This window comes from Priapulus caudatus, unplaced genomic scaffold, assembly GCF_000485595.1.
Source record: "Priapulus caudatus unplaced genomic scaffold, Priapulus_caudatus-5.0.1 Scaffold3, whole genome shotgun sequence".
NCBI classification, from domain to species: Eukaryota; Metazoa; Priapulida; class Priapulimorpha; order Priapulimorphida; family Priapulidae; genus Priapulus; species Priapulus caudatus.
Window position 1 is genome coordinate 385,863 of NW_014577064.1, and position 22,380 is coordinate 408,242.

The following is a 22,380-nucleotide window of genomic DNA, read 5'->3' on the forward strand; positions in this document are numbered from 1 at the left end:
GTGGTGCTGTGTGTGTCGTTGCGTGTGTGTGATGTGTCTTCGCAGCGTGATGTGCGTGTGGGGTCGTGTGTGTGTGTGTGCCCGTGTGGGGGGGTGCTGTGTTGTCGGTGTGCTGGCCCTTGTGTGTGTTTGTGCGTATCGGGTGCCGCGCCGCCGGGTGGTCGTGTGTATGTGTTGTGTGTGTGTTGTGTGTGTGCGTTGGTGTGTATGTGTTGGTGTGCCTCCGGGGTGCGTGGCTCGGCCCATGGTCCCATATGAGCATGTCACAAGTTGAATACTTTCCATCAGGGCAGCAATCTTTTTTTTGAAGTCTGCAATGCCTGTTCCAGTGTACGTCGGTGTTTCGTTGACAGCGACGCTGTCAACAGCGCGTCCGATCATCAGCACGATAATACGTACATCGTCCGCCACAGAGTGCAAAACATTGCGATTGACATAAAGCGATTCACAACCCAAGCAAATAATTACCGAGGTGTGGTCTGCTGCATCACGTGGAAGACATCGCGAAGCACGTAATATTACGTGCTACGCAGCCAGAGTGGTTTAAATCTCGCAGTGTTCGTGCTCCGTGACCTACCAGGCCCATTCAGATCTATCTTATTTCTAAACTTTGGAGTCTGTATCCAACAAAACCTGATGTGTGTTCCTACGTAGCGATGTTCGTGTAAACATTTGTGTGTGGTGCGCGTGCTGTGCGTGCGTGCGTGCGTGGCGTGCGTGCATGCGTGCGTGCGTCGTGTCTGTATTTCACTGTGGTGACTTGCCAACACAAAATCAATTGGGTGTGTGTGTGCCGGGTGTTGTAGGTGTGTGTTGGGTGGGTGTGTGTGCGTGTGTGTCTGTGTGCTGCGGTGCGGTGTGCCGTCTGCGTATGTACGTGTGTGTGTGTGTTGTGTGTGTGTGTTTGAACTGTCGAAATGTGTGTTTGTGTATGTGATGTGTGCGCGCGGGGAGAACTGTGTGTGCTGTGTGTGGGTCGATCTGTACTGCTGCTGTGTGTGTGTCTTGTTGGTCTGTGTAGAGGGATTAATGTTGGTGTGTGACGTGTGAGGATGGTTGTACATGCGATTTGTTGTATTGTGACATTCTAAATGTGCCTGATAGTGAATAGAATAGGCTGATGTGCGATAGACGCAAGCATTGAAGACTCCATTAACACCTTACATCATAAAGTTAGCGGTGTAGGCCTGTGGTAACACATGATCACAGTTACTAGCCCGACCCGTAAGCGGGGTTTTGTCGTTAGTGTCGTGCGTCCAAGCTCTGTGTTTGGTCAGATATGTGTGTCGGGTAGGCCTTGCCTTGTGTAGACGTGTAGAACTAGAACTCTATTTCGTGTTATCTATCTACTTGCGCTTTAGTACGTGAGATGTGTTGTTGTGTCCAGTTGTAGGCGTCCCTAGGAGTCATGCAGTATGTGATGTGCTCGTTATGATGCATTCGTGCATGCGATACGAGTTTACAGTGCCATTATATAGTAGTAGTACAGGTTGTTACGTTAGGGGAGGGTGTATATAGAGTAGTACTATATATAGTAGTACATAGTAGGTAGTATATATATCGAAGAGTCCATAATAGAAAATAATCTATTAGATAAAATAAATAAAATAGAAATTAAACAAGTATTCTATTATCGGACTCTTCGACCTTCCTATAGTTCGCACTACTATATCTCCGCTTTTTATCGCTGCCCCCCGCCATCGTCGTGACGCGTGTTGCTGTGTGCGTGGTGTCCGTGTTCGTCCGTGTGCTGATGTTGCTCGGTGTGCCTGCCTGTGTGTGTCCGTGTGCGCGCATCGCTGTGTTGCTGTCGCCCTCCCCTGTGCCCCTTGTACGCCGTTCCTTGTGCTGGCCGTGTGGCGCGGCGCGTCGTCGTGGTCCGCTGCCGCGCGCGCGCGTGTGTGCCTCTGTGTACGTGGCCGTGCCCGTGCGCGCGTCCTGCTGGGTGGCCCCCCTGCGTGTGTGCTCGGCGCCTGCCGCGTGTGGTGTGGCTTCCGAAAACTGCCCGCACCTCTGAAGTTCTGCCCGTTGTTAAGTTCCTTCTTCTCGTCCCGCCCCGCCACACGCGATCCACTAGCTTCACATGACACCATTTGGTTACCTCCCTCAAAAATTGAAATTCTTTAATTAAAATTAAATATCTTAATCTAAATTCAACTTTCTTAGATTACCACTTACAATTAATTTTCTAAAAAATCTGTGGTGTGCGACTGTGTGATTCGTCAGTGTGTGGTCGTGCCTGTGTGTTACGCCCTGTGTCTTTCGTCGTGCCCTCTATGCCGGCCGGAGATCCAAAGAAACGTGTGTGTGTGTGTGTAGTGTGTGTGTGCGTGTCGTGCGTGCGACTCGTGTGCGTGCTGGTGCGACGTGCGTGTGTGTGATGTGGTGTGTTGTGTGCGTGCGTCGCATGCCGTGCGTGTCTTTCACGTCTACCCGAGCGATATTTCAGCTATCGCTCCACTAATGGAGACCCTTTCTTCACGAGCTTTCTAAAGAAGAGGCTTGCCGATGGTTAGGTAACGTAAAAAAGACGAACGTTTTCATTGTTGTTCCTTCCCAATTTCGAGCTTAATGATGTGCAATCTGATCTAATTAATGTACCGCGAGTTATGCACTGAATAAAATCTTTTCATAATAACTTTGCAGGTCAGATTTAATTTTCGCAAAAAGTTCACTAAGCGCAACAGCTAGTGATGACCCGCCATCATACTCGGTACGCGCATATGATATATAACTATATATATATATAATATATACATATATATATATATATTGTGATATTGGTGTGTGTGTGTGTGTGTGTGTGTGTGTGCTGTGTGTGATTCGTGTGTGTGTGGGGTGTGTGTCTGTGGTGTGTCGATGTGTAGTTATTGGTGGTGTGGGGTGTGTGTGTGTGTGTGTGCGTGCGTGCGTCCGTGCGTGGTTGCGTGCGTGCGTGCGTGTTGTTGTGTGCACACGGCACGGCGTAGATTATCTTCGCTGAGGTGTATTTTAATATGGATGATAGACGGCAGCTTGAAATTTTGGCCCTTGCTCTTGATTTAATTAAACACCGTCCATGCGATACTGAGCTTCTGGTACCTGCGCCAAACATTCACGCAAACATAGAACCACGAAGAGCAGCAAAAAACCAAAGAAATCAGATTAAATGGATTTTTTACAACTTACAGTAATCCTGTAATACTGCACCACCGATGTGAAGCGCCTCGGCTGCACTCTTTATGAAAGCATATTCCTTTGGAGATACCTGCAAAGAACATACCATTTATTAGTAACCTCTGTCGTATAAATAGTAACTGAAAAAGTTGCAGGGGTTTGTTAAAAACTACTACCGAAATATGAATTACTTTAAATTCATGTATGGCCAAATTGTCTATTTCATGATGGTTTTTGCTATTGAAAATACTGCAGCGCAAACGAGCGCGCGCACGTATGCACGCTTACAGATGAGGAGACGGCATACTCCAACGTACACGCCAGTGTGCGCTCGCTCCGCAACGCACACGCACGCACACGCAACGCTTCTCACGCACACGCGCCACACGCTACATGTTACGCACACGCACACGCACACGCACACGCACGCAATCGCGCCACACGACATGTATAACACGCGACACGCACATCGACCACGCACACCGCACCACGCACACGACACACGGCACACGCAGCCGCAAATCGCGCCACCACGCACGATAGCTACACGCCGCCCACAACGCAACGCACACGCACACACCCACCCGCATTGCAGCACACACATCCTCGCTGGCGCACGGACCACCCCGCACTTACACCATGCATACGCTTTCCGAGATTACAAGACCTGACATTTGTTCACATGGCTCATACATTTGTTATGATATAATAGCCATATGGTTGCTACTTAAATTATTAATTTATTATTATTCATTATCTATCTTTATTTTATTATTTATTATTTGTTTATTTATTATTTGCTGTATGCGTTGTCTTATTATGGTGTGAGATGGTGCGTCACTCTGTCTCCGCAACCAACACGCAGCATCGCTCCCATTCACGTGTAACTGATAGCACGGTGCCAATTAAAACATCTAATTTATTAATCTTGTTTTTCGAATGAATCCACTTTCTGGTTCAGAAGTTCAAACACATGTCTTTAATAACGTCACGAAAAAACTCACATGCGAACCGAGCAGCATGCGCAGGGAAGTTTATGGACATGATTACGTGATCGCACAAATGGCTGATGCCGAAAATCTAACGTAAATGCTTCCCCATTGAGCAAAAAAACGATGCGGGTGACATTTCTTGAGCTACATCACCGTATGCCCCTGCGGATTCAAAACTCTCGAGCATTCCGTGCTGCGAATGCATCATTACGTAAACATAGTCTCAGACTTGCAGCTGTAAGGCCTATGTGGTAATTGAGATCGTAAGCGTAAAAAGAGTAATGCAAAGATATAAAACGGTATAGAATTGAACATTATAAAGGCGGTGTCTCAGCTGATTACATATCGGGCGTCTTGCACTAGTAAGTCAGTGAATTATAGTTTATAATTAATTTCTTGATACAATAGTATTCTTGCAATATTACGTGTTAGCAGTCGTTCGAACAAAGCTGAATGGAGTTGCTCGACTTCGTTCTTTATGCTAGCAAGTCTATTACTCGAATGTATCATTACAGTCACCGCACCATTATACGAGCACGAAAATACAACAACTTTTTCCAGGGTACAATCTTAACACGGAGAGAATTTGCAATGGGAGGCAATGACGATAGCTGATAAACCCGCTCGCTTGCAGACATTGGCGTGGGTGCGTGCAAGAAGATCCAGACACGCAGTAACAGAGAGTGATGGCCATGCCACATGTAAGAGGCTGTAGCCGACCGGCAGGGGTTCGGGCACGAGTGTTCCAGCAGAACACCGGCAAAAGTGATAGATCTAATAGACACGAAGAATGGCTATCACAAAGCGCCTGCCCTTCAGCGTGGTGTACAGCTTCATGTGTAGTTTCCGTTAGAATGAGGGAATCCGAGCGTTACGCGAACTTACATTGACAACGAACAATCGCTCGAATTCAGCACGTTTGCACATCCACTATGTGGCGAGCAATCATCCCACATTCATGAAATGCCAGGCTCGAGGTCAACATCAAGCTCAGGTGTACGCGAGATATCTTGCGTCTTTATTTATAGTCCGCTAGCTCGGAGAGAAACGCCGAATTTTCGTGTTGTTTATTAATGAAGGACGCGGTTACAACATTCTAAGTACTGAATAAGCACGCTCCTCGATTGGGAATGATGTTAGGATACAGCGACCTACAGAGAAAGTGGAGATTGTTCCAATCTCCACTAGGGCGACCATGCCGACGCAGTTTGATCGACACGCGCAACCGAACCACTTACGAACAGAATCTTCTCGATCACGAATAAAAGGGACGTGACGCACACGGCAACATACCAAGCGTATTACTTTAGAAAAGGTTGGGAAATGTTAGGTGACATGAAGTACCGGCGCGACTAGCTAGACAAAATTCATCGCTTCAGACGCAATTTTGCACAATGTGTATTGATTCCCGTGGGCTAGAAGAATAGATAGTGACAATAGGGTATGCATAGCGTTAAGCACCACACCCAGCGTTCTTGTGCTACAACCGGAGGGTATGCGAATTACTGCCACGACGCAAACGTTATGCGTAATCCGTGCTGCGGTGTTTTATCTGAGGAGCTCGCATTTGCGTCTTCCGCGAGAATGGAAATGCATTTCATTTCAGCGGAATCGCTTGCCTTTCAGCTAAGTTGCTGCCAGCAGTTAGGAAGGCCAGACAGCTATAATGAGTCTGCATGGTGGGCGGCGGGATGTCGGGGAAACCCCCACTGCGACTCGATGTGAAATCTTGAGATAAGATTTTGCAGGCACACCTTCTTTCGGGCCTGTCTCTTTCTTTAAGGCGGGTAAGATCGACGAACAGCGCATTGTCTCCTAGGTGGTTAAGTGTGGCACGGGTAGCTGATTGGGACGGCCGCGTCCGGACCGCCGCGCTTTTGTTCATGGTACTTCAATATTAGGCGCAAGGAATGCTGTGCCGACAAAGATCTTTTGAAGAACGAATGCAGATAATGCACGTATACTCGCGGCATGCCCCTCTTCTTTTAAGGAGTATAAGTTGCACGAAAAACCTTGGTGTGGGTGGCTAAGCGACGAGCGACCCGTGCGCCATTCAGCCCACTGCCACGTCCTCAGAATAGGCGCAGCGCGAACAACGAGCGGATTCTGTCGGTTTCAAGTGCACACATAGTGGAGAGCGGATTTTACGAAGTACATATCCTTAGGGGCATGGCGCCGGCTCTTTTTAGACGGCGGTATGTTGGCGAACGTTGTGTTTCTTAGCTAACGCGGATTATGCAACGCCTTGTGCCATTTCTCAGCGTACGTTTTTCATGGCATTCTCAGGAGGGGGTGACCGAAGAGAAACCTCCGGCGTCGGGAGGCGGTGCCGAAAGCTGCTTAATTTGTAGCGCGTGAAAGGGTCGACCGAAAGACCCTTGTCTCGGTGGCTGAGGCGTGCGAGCGACCTGAGCGGCGGGATTCCGTGTTTACGATGTCTCGTTAAATCGGCGGTGTCGAGTCTGTTACGGATGTTAAGATTTAAAATCGGTGGTGTCGAGTAGATGGTCAGCGAGCGACTGCATCTTTCACGCAGCGCTCGGATGCGCCGTCTGCTACACATCACACCGTACATGCTTCGAATCAGCGTAAGCGCACCGAGCTCCCAGTCAGTACGCTGTTAAACACGTTCTATTCCTCGTGTTATCGTCGGCCGCGATGTGCAAGGAAACACGCTATATGTCAGGCGCAGCTCGGGCGTGACCGATTCCATCTTTCGCGTTACTTCCACTCAGACGAAACGATTGACTTCGTTGTCCTAGATTACTGATTCGGTTCGAGAACGTTATGTAAGTCATGTGGAGTGGGTCACCGAGATACGGAAAAAGCGTATTGTGAATTTCAGTAGCAGAGAGAGAGAGAGAAAGAAGGAGAGAGAGAGAGAGAGAGCGAGAGAGGGAGAGAGAGGAGAAGAGAGAGAGAGCGAGAGGAGGAGAGGGAGAGAAGAGAGAAAGAGAAGAGAGAGAGAGAGAGAGAAGAAGAGAGAGAAGCGAGACGAGGGCGAGAGAGAGAGAGAGAGAGAGAGTATTATTATATTATTATTATTATTATTATTATTATTATCTGATTCCAAAGCCTGGGACACGGCATTGCCAGTGGGTTTTTTGTTGACGTGTTCAACCGGGACATAGAGATCAATCCGAATTTTTCGCGGATGTGTGCTGTTCATGGTTTAGTGCGATTTTCTGCCAATTCTTGAGCAGTGTGATGGCCAGGGAGTTCTAAATTTCTTCTCAAATCCATTCTTTTAGAGCCAATGGCTCCACCACCATGGCATTATTAATTATTTGTTCAAGTGTGGCGATCAGGATGGTGTCGCAGTGGATACAGCATGTAGCCGGTGCTTTGGTTGACTGTGTCCAACCTGGGGACAATTATATTTATTGTATTTGTTTTATTTATCTATTCATATTCATTTCATATTATTGTTGTTGTTATTATTTAATTTTAATTTTAATTTTATTTTATTATTATTATTCTTTTTTTTTTTTTAATTCATGTATTCTTCTTTTATGTCGCGTTATTATATTTTCTAATATCAAGTACATTTTCATTGAATTACAGTTTTTAATTGATAAAAAATCTGATAGAAGAATTAATGTTAAAACTACTTATGCATAGATTTATTATGTATTAGATTTATACTGACGGTTAGTATTATTATCTAATGCATATAATGCTAATTTTACAAAATTTTCACTTAAGAGAATCTGGTAGTATTAGAGTATGATATGAACGATGTTCTGTGTTGGTTCTCACCCTGAGTCTGTATAATTACTTCAAAGCCATGCACCTCATGCAGCACACACGTCAATATAGCCCAGCATTGTGGCATAGATATACAGCTTGTACTAAAACATCGAAGCGAAGTAATTATATTCAGCTGCTAATGACACGCTAATGAGCCTACGTCACGCGCGGGCCGAAAAATCGCACACATTTAGCAACGGAAAGTGGTGATTCACTGCACCACGCGGAGGTATACACACGCACGCACAGATATTGCCACGATGCGCACGCCCGCACTATTCACGCATGCACGCCGCACGCACACGCTTGCACGGACGAGTTACACCACGCACGCCCACACGTGCGCCCACACGTGCGCACGACACGCCGCAACGCACGCTACAACGTACGCCCACACGTGCGCCCTGCACGCACGCCCACACGCCCACTGCACACGTGCGCACCCACGCACGCACGCAGCACGCCCATCACGATGCGCAGCGCACGCCACGCACGCCGCTCACACGTGCGGCCTGCACGCCCCACACGTGCGCCACGCACGCACGCTCACACTCACGCTTGCCAACAATTGCCCAGAGACGCAGAATGCAGCGTAATCTAGAGCAGGCAACATACATTAGATCAAAGAGCTAATAAATACCATAGGTCTTTATTAAGCTCTTGATAGGATATGTGTGTGTGTGTGTGTGATAGTGTGTGTGTGTGTGTGTGTGGTGTGTGTGTGTGGTGTGTGTGTTGTATGAGTGTGTGTGTGTGTGTTTGTGTGTGCGGTTTGCGTGGCGCACGCGCGCGTAGATGTTGGTTCTATGAGCTGTGTTTCGTGAGGCAGATGTTTAATGTGTCCTAAGTTGTGCTATATGTGATGTGTGTGTGTGTGTGTGTGTGTGTGTGTGTGTATGCTGTTGTGTGTGTGTGTGGTGTGTGCTGTTGTGTGTGTTGTTGTGTGTGTGTGTGTTGTGTGTGGTGTGGTGTGTGTTGTGTTGTAGTGGTGTGGTGTGTGTTGTTGTGTGGCATATAACGTTAGTTGATTCCTGACGTATTTTCCCATGTATCAACCTTAATGATATAAAACATTTCCGGAGCGCTATGGTGCGGCGTTAATATTCCGCACCTGGACATCCGTGTAATCGAAGTTTTTCTCGAGCTTCATTAGATCAACACGGAGGCCACGCACGTAACCCCCCCCCCCACACAGCACACACTCCTTCTCACACACACACACACCACACACCACACACACACCACACACCACACAGCACAACAACACACACACACACACCACACCCCACACAAACCAACACACACACACCAACACCACACACACACTCATACACACACACACACACCACCACCACACACACACACCACACACACACAGCACACACACACACCGCACGCACACATACCACATGACGCACACGGACTGACACACACAGCTCCCAGGCAGCTCATCACTTATAATACACTACACGGCACTCATATCTCACATCTACATCACACACATATTAACACAGCACACTCTACATCACACACTATCACACCTACTTACACATCTCAGCGCATCACAACACCATCACACACATCATCACAGCGCAACACACTACCGCACACGCACGCACATTTACGAACGCACGATGCACGTGCTATGTGCGATTACCCACACCTACATATCTAATATAATATTTCTGAATGCAGTCTGTTTGTTTGTCTGTCTTCAATGCAAAAATCATATATGTACACATACTAAAATTGCACAAGGATTTCAGTAGGCGGTAACCTTTAATGATGAATGTCATGGGCACATTGGATTTGACCTGCGAGGTCATCTAAGGTCGCAGGAGGACAAAATGAGGCAAAAATCGCAGGACATCTCAATCGTGGCTTCGTGCGTCGTTACATGTGTGACCGCCTGGTGATCACCAACTTAGGTGGAGACACACCTCACGCATGAGCTCGCAGCAATTAAATTCGTGTGTGAAGCGATAGGAAGCTGAGGAGAGCGAAGAAAGATGGCGTGGCGGGGGAAGAGAAAAGAACAGCAGAAGAGAGAGAGAGAGAGAGAGAGAAGAGATGAGAGACAAGAGAGAGAGAGAGAGGGAAGAGACGACGCGTTGCAGGAGAGGAAGGAGTGGTGAGAGGGTAGACAAAAAGAGATGGGTCAAAGGGGATAGGCTAGAGCAGTCGCGCGAGCGACGCCAGCGAGCGAGCGGGAGAGCCATATATGATATATATATATAATATCTCTCTTTGCTCTTCCATGCACTCAGCGTGCGTTGAACTTTATCTCTCTATAGTTTTTGTCGCTACCACTTGCATCTCATTAAGATGTTATGCCACGTCTCTCTCGCCGCGCTGGGCGGGATGCGGTGGGGCAGGTCGGATGCGGAACTAACGTCGCTGGGATGAGCGCGAATCAAGGAAAAGGGATATTAATTAAAAAAGTGGGGTTAAATGAAAAAGAGTACGAGAGAGAAAAAGTTTACGAGGAAATGAGAGCAGGACGATCAGGGCACTGGCTAGGAAGGACAAGAAGAGAGAAGAGAGAGAGAGAGAAGGAGATCGAGAGAGAGAGAGAGAGAGAGAGGATCTGGTGAAATGCTCGAGAGAGAGAGAGTGATGAGAGAGAGAGAGGAAGAGAGAGAGAGAGAGAGATGAGGAGAGACAAGAGAGAATGAAGTAAAAGGATCACAAGGGTGAAACAATGAAATTAAATAATACGTATTACCTCTAACTATATGTACAAGTGATAAGTTTCACATGTAAGTTTCACACAGACAATCCACACATTTAAGTGTTACAATAGAAACGGGACATCGCTATGTAACGATTTCTTATGTGTACTCCATATTATCATCCTGTATCTACTAATATCTATCAGTTACGGTTATGATTCTACATGCAACGATAAATTGGTAGGTGTGGTTTATGATCAGATTATTACAACATACCATCTCACGACTTCAATGCTGCTATAAATGTCTTATACCCGGTGCCTTCATCTAAGACAGTTTGAATCGCATTTGAATAAGGGGAAGCTTGGCAATTATTCTGCATTGTTGATTACATATATCAGCAAGTACAAGCAGAAATGCGGAGCAATCAACTCTCGGCTCAGAAAAGGCAAATCTCAAATAAAATAAAATAAAATAAATAAAATAAAAATAAATAAAATAAATAAAAATAAATAAAAATAAATAAAAATAATAAAAATAATAAAAATAAAAATTTAAATGACTAAATCACAATATGAATACTTACTCGACAGACTCGACGGCAGCCGTCAGTCAATCCGGCAAAGGCGTGGGGAGATATGTTCTCGATGTTGCAGTTCTGCAGATCTCTGAAATTAGACGTAACCGACAGTTTATGCCGGCGACAAACGTGCAAAACATATTCTACAAGGCGTGTCTTCTACGTTGGTAAAAAAAACAAGGCAGACGGACTTGTTAGGAATTTCAAGTAGTCGGAGGAGAGTCTATATACGGTCCTCGTAATTGTGTTAAAGATTAATTTAGCAGATAATTCTGCGTGATGAAATTTGAAATTAGGGCCGAAATTAGATAATGTTCCCTCTAACTTTCACGTAGAAAACATGATTACGCACAGATATTGCAGTAAACGCATACCCGACTACCAATAACACACAGTTTATGAGCGATGTACAATGAATCGTAACATTAACTAATAGTAGTATATGATATATGCATACGATATGTATATATATCTATATATCTATATAGTCTATATTATATATATATATATATATATATATATATTAAATAGATAGAGATGAGATAGATAGATAGATAATTAAGTATATGATAGATTAAACTCTCTCTCTCTATCGCGTTTTCTTCTTGTTGACTATTTGGACCAGGATCTTCGTATAAAAAAAGTCAAAGAAAGTTTAAACGTTTAAATGCACGTGGGAGAATAAAAATATAAACCAATTCCCTGGGCACATTGTAATGAGAACTAAATAAGATGCAAGTGACTTAGGTCAATGACACAAACGACAGGCGCTGTCACTTGCCTACGTTGACATTTCTACACGTAGGATGAATCTGGAAGCTTTTATCGGGAATCAACTCTTCCCTCCCCCCCCCACCTTCGCGACATGGCTAGGTCCTAGTCCTGAACCTATCTTTGGAACAAAGACACACAGCTACGGGAAATAGCTAGACGCCATAGTCCGATAAAGTTATTACTGCTGGTTGAAAAGACGCGCGGGACAAGTATTGAGCCTGGCATTGGGGGCCGGAAATGCCAATTACAATTACCTATGAGAGCAAACTCTGAAGTCTTCCATGTTTAGATATAGATATTCACGTCTTAATTTTTATTCGTTATTATGCACCTTTCTCGCATCGGGTATACGCCTCGCTTTGCAATGTCAAGTTTACACCAGGGTAGACGGAGTTTACCACGAGAAGGCTGGCACTAACGCAGATGGGGGTGTCTGGCGATATCAGGTACTACAAATATGATACCGAGGTAGTTTTGGGTTGTTTAGTATTAATGTTTATATTTTTATATGAGGTATCGTTTAGTTTACTAATTATTGTGTTTACAAATTATTGTGTTTACTAATTATTGTGTTTACTAATTATTGTGTTTACAAATTATTGTGTTTACAAATTATTGTGTTTACTAATTATTGTGTTTACTAATTATTGTTTCTGAATTCTGCACAGCGATCTGTCGTCGAATCTCATCGCCACTGTCCACAGCGATAGCTTCGTCAACGTTTCCAACACACTACAGCACCTCCTACTCGACTCCAATCACATCGAAGCGATACCAGTCGATGCGCTGCGGTCACTCTATAATCTACAGACGCTGTGAGTTTGCATGTGCTTCCCTCACCAGCGACGATGCTGCTCCGTGCGTGCGTAAAAGCCTTCTCGTGTTTTCCATCGTTTGTGGCGAAATGTTTTTCCATACCGCGTCGAAATCAATGTTAATCATAGCCTCGTGATGACGCCGCCTGGCCATCGAGTTGTTGTAACAGATATGTCATTCAGGCAAAGTTTATGTAATATTTTACATAAATTGAACTCAAGTTGATAGGATGGTGTTGCGCGTGTAGTAGTTGGATAGTGGCAGCGCGCTGTGGTTAGTCTTGCTTCCATCTTGGCAATAAAAAGAAATGAATACGAGAAGAAGAAGAAGAAGAAGAAGAAGAAGCTAATGGCATGGTTGTGCTTGCTTACGTTACTATCGCTAATGCACGCACGAGATCCGTGGCGACCGTGTCACGATATGACGTCATTGCCTGGTCCCCTCAATATAATCGAAATTATAAGGCAATGATTCTTTTTTTTAGTTCAAAGTAATAATAATAATAGAAAATACAATCTCTCGTATGTAACTAATTAATTTGATTTTTAGATAAACCTTCGCGATATTGTATAAAACGTCACCATATTGTATATTCATGTATTTGGCAGTCCTGCCGCGTCTAAATTGTTGTTATTATGCTTTCACATGTTTTCCTGTGTGTTGTCGCGTGTTCGCACGTAGCTACGTGGTAGTGGTAGTGGTAGTGGTAGTGGTAGTGGACATCATACGTGATGTAGCTCAGATGTCACCGCATCGTGCTCAATGGGGAAGCATTTACGTTAGATTTCGCATCAGCCATTGTGCGATCACTAATTGTCACTTCCCCCGCATCTGTTCCCCCGCTGCTTCGGTTTCGCATGTGATTTTTTTCGTGACGTTATTAAAGAAATGTGTTTGACTTCATGAACCAGAAACGTGATTCATCAAAAAATTTTTACACTGATGGTACGATGTTCGTGGTTTGCAACAATGCGCACCATCTCACCAACCATATAACAACCATAAGCAAATAATAAATAATAAATAAATAAATAATAAATAATAATAATAATAATAAATAATAATTTAATAGCAACCATATGCATATTATATCAAAACAAATGGTAGTGCTGTGAACGAATGTCAGGTCTGTATTCGAGAGCGTATGCATGTGTATGTGCGTTCGTGCGCGCGCGGATGTGTGTCTGCATGCGCGTGTGTGTGCGTGTGCGTGTGCGTGTGCGTGTACATGTGCGTGTGCGCGATTGCGTGCGTGTGCGTGTGCGTGTGCGTGTGCGTGAGCGGAGCGCACACTGGCGTGTACGTGTGAGTATGCGTATCCATCTGTGAGCGTGCATACGTGCGCGCGCTGTTGCGTGCATTTTCAATAGCAAAAACCATATGAATAGACAATTTGGCATACATGAATTTAAATAATTCATATTGTGGTAGAGTTTTTTACAACCCCCTGCAACTTTTCAGTTATATTTAACGACAGGAGGTTACTAATAACATGGTATTTTCTTTGCAGGTATCTTCAAAAGAATATGCTTCATAGAGTGCCAGCCGAGGCGCTTCACACAGTGCAGTATCTACAGATACTGTAAGTTGTAAAAAATTCCATTTAATCTGATTTCTTTGGTTTTTGCTGCTCTTGTGTTTCTATGTTGCTGGTGAATGTTGGCGCAGGTACCGAAGCTCAGTATCGATGGACGGTGTTTAATTAAATCAAGAGCAAGGACAAAATTTCAACCTGCCGTTACATCCCATATTAAAAACACCCAGCGAAGAAATCTACGCGTTCGTGTGCACACACACACACACGCGCGCACGCACACACACACACACACACACACACACACACTTTTATATCAAGAGCTAAAAATACCTTATTATTAGCTTAGGGCTATTATTACCTTATTTTTATAAGGTATTGTTAGCTCTTGATATATATATGGTGATGTTTGTGTAGAATGTCACATAGTCCAGCATAATCTTTGTCCTTTGGTAGAGTAGGCGCACAAAGATCTTTCAGCAGTGCGTACGTCTTTGGTTCAACCAGCATTATCGAGACTTTCTTCTCGTTGGCTATTCCGTTGGCGTCGATGAGCGCATCTAGCCGTTCAATTATCATTCCGCATACGAGGTCCAATCGTCGGTTGCATCATACGGTTCTAGGTTCCCAATCATCGCCATCCTTACTTTATTGTGAACTTCGAACGTTCTGTTCCAGCCTCGTCGCCAATTCGTAATGTCTGTGGGTTGATTAGGCTAGATTGGGACGGATACACTTGGACACAAAAACACTACGTCTAAGCAGCAGGTTTAGCCATATTGAAAGAGGGTTTATTACAATAGGTGGCGCTGTATTAAAACAACGTAACATCGGGGTACAGGCTAATACATTATGCATGTGTACAATGTAACCTGTATAATACAGTCGTTATGTTCCGCACGGCGAGTAGGCCCTCTAGCGGCCATTACGATCAGGAGCGGTAATCATTAACGTTAGTGTACAATGTAGATTAAATTCACTTAGTTATTTCGGCATTACCAGATTAATTTTCGCTAAGCTAAAGCCCGGCTCATACGTGAGTAATTTTACTCAGTAAAATTATGCATGCGTCAAAATACTCAAAATCAAACTTGTTTGATGAATTTTGACTCACGCGTCAAAATACTCAACGTGTGCGCGCTAGCTGCGTAAATTTACTCAACACTGGTACTTACAGCGCATGCGTTTAAATCATTTTAAAGTTGGCTGCGCCCAGTATTGGCTGCGCCCAGTCACCTGATCGGCATTACCACTTATATCACAGACTTATACCTTGAGTAATTTTACTCACGTGTGCGGCGGATGTTGAAAATATTTCGTGTGTGTATTTTGACGCATGCATCATTTTGTTCGAGTAAAATTACTCACGTGTGCGCCGGGCTAATGAGCGTAATTAATGAGCATACATAATGAGCATACATGATGAGCATACATGCGAAACCTACCGAATCAACGCATATATAGAATGGCACGATAATACGATGCATGCACGAATGTATCTCATGTTCATATCATTGTGTGAGGGAGGTGTTTACGCCGACAGCGCATGATGTTAGTCGCCTGCATGCTCATCGGAAGCGTCCGCGGCTTGCAATAAGACGCGTCATTGATCGGCTTATTCAGGAATCTCGAAGGCAATAACATCACGCATATCGAGGACTACGCTTTCAGAAACAACACGCATCTCACGATGATCAAAGTGACGGGCAACCGCATGTACAATGTCAGCAGGAAAGCGTTCACCGGACTGCCGAACCTAAAGAAGCTGTGAGTATTCGAATATGGCGTCGTATATATATATACATTCGCCAAATTATAGTAAGATAAGTGGCGCTGTATCAAAACAACATAACATCGGGGTACAGGCTAATACATTATGCCTGATAACAATGTAGATCTCAATATCTTACAATTCTCCCCCCCCCCAAGTAAACTAAAAGTTGCAAAAAACGTTTAGCGATGTCACCAATGACATTAAGGTCATTTACAGAAGCTATTGTTATGCTTTCCAAATTCTTTTATCTTTATATATGTTAACAACATCTACTATCTACAAACTACATGTGCAACATAAATTCTAGGCATATTCTGCGAATTTAAAACTGCACGATGAATCGTATCGCGGAATACAGAATGATTATTGACAAAGTGATACATGTGTATGAAACATGTTTCAACTAATATTTATCAGAATGAATCACCAAGATTCAACAAAATAATAAAGCTAATCATTAGTTCAATGATTCCGTCTTCACCGAGTTTGATCACTACATTTCAGAAATTAGTCTCTGAGGACATTTCACCACTCTCGTTGAGCGTCGTAGGCTTGTACTGGCGCTAGCGGTGTCCCCAGACGCATCGTTCACCATTGTAGAATCATCGGCTGATCGCTGTGGTTCTAGTCTAGCTACACTCTCTAGCGAACTTGACTGCGGCTAATCCGTGGGTAGGCATTCGCGTGTTGGCAGTAGAGTTTCTCTTATTTGTTCCACATGTCTCTTTCACAATCCACCTTCCTGCGTTTCAACAGAATAAGAAAGGGGACCAAGCGATTCAACAATTTTGCCCATCACCCATTTGTCGCTTCCTCTATACTCTCTGACTAACACTGTTTCCCCGATTCTGAATTCACGTGGCTTCCCGGCGTTCACTCTTTGTGCCGCTTGCCTTTCGGACACTTTTCGCTACAAATCAGGTTGAATCACGTCAAGCCGCGTTCTCAGGTTTCGTTTCAGAAATAACTGCGCAGGACTAACATCTGTCGTTGCATGAGGTGCATTCCTGTAGTACATCAGGAAATTGTCCAATTTCAGTTGCTTTCCATCCTTATCAAACTTGGCAGTTTTCAACGCGTTCTTGAACGATTGCACAAATCGCTCAGTGAGGCCATTAGTGGCGGGATGATAGGGTGCAGCATTAACCTGCGTTATACCATTATTTCACAGAAACGTCGCAAATTCCGAAGACTTGAAGTGCGGTCCATTGGCAGCTACAGTTTCTTATACATACGAGGCACAGTGGCGCACCGCCGTTGTCAAATTTCACATCGCCGTTGTGAAAATGTTCCTGTATTTACCTGCCGAATATTAAAAGTGATATTTTATTTTCAGGGTGCCTCAAATGCAGTCCAAGACATTCAAATTCATAAATTTTTGCTGGGGAGACCCCGCAGAACCCTCTCAGCGAGAGGGGAAGTTCCCCCTTTCCCTCACGTCCGCCTGCAGCGTCCGCGTGCGTTCTACAGCACGCCTTTGAATCCATCATGCCAGTTCTTCCGCAAACTGGCCATTACCTCCTTTGTTTAATTTTCCCTCAGAAGAATACTACCGTTTTACAGATTCCGTACCGTGCAAATACGCTTCTGAGTAAAGTAATCGTTTTAGCAGACGAACTGTCTTTCATCGCCAACACCTCTGGCCACTTAGAGTGTGCGTTAACAATCACTAGGTACATAATACCATTAATTGGTCCTGCGTAATCAATGTAAATGCGGTCGAAAACTCCCTCCGGCCATTCCTATGGCTGTAACGGTGCTTTACGTGCTTCCTTTGTGCCAGTTGACATCCCGGACATGACTTCGCTATCGCTTCGACCTGCTGGTCCATTTTAGGCCACCAGCAGTATCCGCGTGCAACTAACTTCATTTTCACTACACCGAGATGTCGCATGTGTAACTCATCGCATACTGCCTGCTGTAGCTTTGGGGTATCACCATTCGATTTCCCCACAAAGCACAATCTTCCACCAGAGACAATTCATAGCGTCGTCTGTAATACGCTTCAAATTCAGGCTTCCTTTTGCTAGGCCAGCCATTTCGCACATACATAACAACACGCGATAGTGTTGGGTCACGTCGTGTTTGTTCCTTAATTTGCTTGAAGGATACAGGCAATACTTCGAAACAGTCAGTGTAGACCAGCTCCAAGTCGTCTGGTTTCTTAGAATTGCTCACTTTGCATGGCTAGGGTAATCGCGAAAACGCGAGAGCGTTAGCGTGATCCACGCTCTGTCGATATTGTATCTCATAGTCAAATCCCTTCACATATATCGCTTGTCGCGTCAGTCTCGCAGCCCCTGTAGTTGGAATTTCTTTCGACGGATTTAACTATCGCGTAAGTGGTTGATTGTCCGTCAGCAGCGTAAATTTTCTTCCTATCAGGTATGCACTAAATTTCTGAACACCAGCGCTTCCTTGTCTATCTGAGAATAGTTATTTTTCGCTATGGACAAACTGCGAGATACGAATGCGACAGGTCTCTGTTCTATTCCCACCACGTGCGATAATACAGCACCTATACCGTAGGGAGAAGCGTCAGTAGCTAGCTTGATCGACAGTCTTGGATCGTAGCGTGCCAACACTTGCTCTTCTGCAATCATTAACTTGGCCCTTTTGAAAGCATCCTGGAACTCCCTTGTCCATAACCAAATCTTTCCCCTTTGTAGCAACTGATTGAGTGGGTATATTGCTGACGAGAGGTTTGGTAGACATCTATGATAATAGTTCAACAAACCCAAGAACGAACGAAGTGTTTGAACATCCGTCGGTGCAGGTGTGTTTACTTACTCTAAGACGTCTACCTTATCCTGTGACATATGCTAACCGTCCCTGTCGATGAGGTGACTCATAAATGCCACACTAGGCTGCAATAATTTACATTTCTTTGCGTTCAGCACTAGCCCGTGTTCGCTAAGCCGTATGAAGACTTTCTCTAGCCTCGTCAAGTGCTCGTCATCGTTCGCTTCAGTCATGGTGATGTCATCCAATATGCATTCGATTCCAGGAATTCCTTGTAGAACCTGCTCCATGAGCCGTTGCCACATTCCAGTCGCGGGTTTTAACCCGTACTGGAGCCTGTTCACTCGGTACAGACCCTTGTACGTGTTTATGGTAAGCAAGTCCTTTGACTTATCGTCCATTTCCAAATGCAGATATGCATTTTTCAGATTGAGTTTGGTAAACTTCTCGCCGGCAGCTAACTTTGCGAAAACATCCTCAATCCTGGGCATTGGGTGTTTGTCTGGTCGCAGCACTAGGTTTAGGGTTATACTATAGTCTCCGCATAATCTTACCGATTTATCAACCTTGATAATTGGTACAACAGGCGTGGCCCAATCACTGAACGGAACTGGCGTGATAATGTTATCATTTTCTAGCCTTTCCAACTCCAATTCCACTGCGGGGCGGATGGAGTAAGGCACGTTCCTTGCCTTGCAGAATTTCGGAGTCGCATTCTCCTCCAGGTGTAGTCGACCTACGTTCCCCTTTAAATGTCCAACCTTGTCGGAGAACAATCCCGAAAACTTTTCGATCAGATTGTCAACACGCCCTTGAATCGTTTCGTCTGCGCGTGACGTCACGTTCGTAGTCGCGTGTACCTCCATGGCGAATATCTCGTTCTACGGTAGCTTCATCTTTCTCAGCCACGATCTACCGAATAAGGGCGGTCCTCCCTTTTCTACAACGTATATTTCGTCGTTCACGTCATGGCCATTGTCGGTAATGTGCACTTTGTATGCACCGAGGCACTTAATTCTCTCGCCTGAAATCGAATTCTTCTCGATTAATTCTCTTCTTACGAAATCGTCCTTAGCGTCGCCTAGCTTCGCGTCAGGGAAATACTTTATAAAATCTTGCTGGTTTATGTTGCTGTATGAAGCCCCCGTGTCCAGTTCCTTGGGAACATTTACGTCGTTTAGATGTTACGTTGTTGATGAATTAACCTTATTTACTCGCATGTTCTGAATATGCCGCTGTGTTGTAAATCATCAGATTCATCCGACTGTTGGTCAACATTGTGAACCTTTCGCTGTTGTTGCTTTCTGCGAGCTGTTTGTTGGGGTTTTTTCGCCGTGCTGTTTTTCTTCTTGAAACAAGCTTTCTCAATGTGGCCATCAACTGAAAAAAGTTACACTTCGTTTTGATGAACCTACAGTTATCTGGTGCGTGCCTAGATCCAAGAAACGGTATTGCAGGGTTAGAATAACGGTGTGTATATTGACGTTAGTCACACAGCCTGGTCGGGTTAGTTTGTGCCTTGAGCCATCGCACCGGCAGCAACGTGTTTTGTTAGTTGACCTCGGAAATCGATGTGCGTGTGTAGCGCTCTTTCTTTGAACGTAATCTACATTCGCTCGTGGTGGTTTTCCGCTGATCTCGGTTAATATGAACATGATTAATTCATAAAGTTATATTAAAATGATCTGGCCGCTTCTATACCCGATGCAACATCTGTAGCCTTTCTCAACGTTAGATCTATTTCAGTGAGCAGGCGCTTCTGAATGGACGTGAGTGTTAATCCAAACACAATCTTGTCCCTGAGGGATTCGTCTAGGCGATCACCAAAATTTCAATGTTTAGCTAAATCTTTCGGCGATAACGAGTGGTTTTTGTGAATGGTGAGTGGTTTTGGTGATGTTTGTGTAGAATGTCACATAGTCCAGCATAATCTTTGTCCTTTGGTAGAGTAGGCGCACAAAGATCTTTCAGCAGTGCGTACGTCTTTGGTTCAACCAGCATTATCGAGACTTTCTTCTCGTTGGCTATTCCGTTGGCGTCGATGAGCGCATCTAGCCGTTCAATTATCATTCCGCATACGAGGTCCAATCGTCGGTTGCATCATACGGTTCTAGGTTCCCAATCATCGCCATCCTTACTTTATTGTGAACTTCGAACGTTCTGTTCCAGCCTCGTCGCCAATTCGTAATGTCTGTGGGTTGATTAGGCTAGATTGGGACAGATACACTTGGACACAAAAACACTGCGTCTAAGCAGCAGGTTTAGCCATATTGAAAGAGGGTTTATTACGATAGGTAGCGCTGTATCAAAACAACATAACATCGGGGTACAGGCTAATACATTATGCATGTGTACAATGGAACCTGTATAATACAGTCGTTATGTTCCGCACGGTGAGTAGGCCCTTTAGCGGTCGTTACGATCAGGATCGGTATTCATCTCAATATCTTACAGGAGTTATATTTGAAAACACGCTTCCATCTCCGTTTGGAAATTCACTTACTTATTTCGGCCTTACCAGATTAGTTTTCGCTAAGCTAAAGCCCGGCGCATACGGGAGTAATTTTACTCAGTAAAATTATGCATGCGTCAAAATACTCAAAATCAAACTTGTTTGATGAATTTTGACTCACGCGTCAAAATACTCAACGTGTGCGCGCTAGCTGCGTAAATTTACTCAACACTGGTACTCACGGCGCATGCGTTTAAATCATTTTCAAGTTGGCTGCGCCCAGTATTGGCTGCGCCCAGTCACGTGATCGGCATTACCACTTATACCACAGACTTATACCTTGAGTAATTTTACTCACGTGTGCGGCGGATGTTGAAAATATTTCGTGTGTGTATTTTGACGCATGCATCATTTTATTCGAGTAAAATTACGCACGTGTGCGCCGGGCTAATGAGCGTAATTAATGAGCATACATAATGAGCATACATAATGAGCATACATGATGAGCATACATGCGAAACCTACCGAATCAACGCATATATAGAATGGCACGATAATACGATGCATGCACGAATGTATCTCATGTTCATATCATTGTGTGAGGGAGGTGTTTACGCCGACAGCGCATGATGTTAGTCGCCTGAATGCTCATCTGAAGCGTCCGCGGCTTGCAATAAGACGCGTCATTGATCGGCTTATTCAGGAATCTCGAAGGCAATAACATCACGCATATCGAGGACTACGCTTTCAGAAACAACACGCATCTCACGATGATCAAAGTGACGGGCAACCGCATGTACAATGTCAGCAGGAAAGCGTTCACCGGACTGCCGAACCTAAAGAAGCTGTGAGTATTCGAATATGGCGTCGTATATATATATATATATATATCAAGAGCTAACAATACCTTATAAAAATAAGGTAATAATAGCCCTAAGCTAATAATAAGGTATTTTTAGCTCTTGATATAAAAGTGTGTGTGTGTGTGTGTGTGTGAGAGAGAGAGAGAGAGAGAGTGAGAGAGAGAGAGAGAGAGAGGGTGGGCGTATGTGTGTGTAAGAGTGTGCGTGCGTGCGCGTGTGTGTGTATGTGTGTGTGTGTGTGTGTGTGTGTGTGTGTGTATTGTGCGTGTTGTATG

General features: G+C 44.7%; 2 protein-coding genes across 2 annotated transcripts in view; one reads left to right on the top strand and one right to left on the bottom strand.

Moving 5' to 3' along the window:
* LOC106820849 (leucine-rich repeat-containing G-protein coupled receptor 5-like) overlaps positions 1–12,800 on the top strand; it is a 150,984-nt gene extending 138,184 nt beyond the window's left edge. The window contains exon 6 of the mRNA XM_014825445.1: positions 12,593–12,800. Coding sequence (XP_014680931.1) covers positions 12,593–12,743 — 151 coding nt within the window. The 3' untranslated portion in view covers positions 12,744–12,800. The remainder of the gene's footprint in view (positions 1–12,592) is intronic.
* Positions 12,801–18,870: 6,070 nt separating this feature from the next.
* On the bottom strand, positions 18,871–19,656 carry LOC106820859 (uncharacterized protein K02A2.6-like). The gene has a single exon (XM_014825455.1). The coding sequence runs from the start codon at positions 19,654–19,656 to the stop codon at positions 18,871–18,873; it is 786 nt and encodes a 261-aa protein (XP_014680941.1).
* Between the last annotated feature and the right edge of the window lie 2,724 nt (positions 19,657–22,380).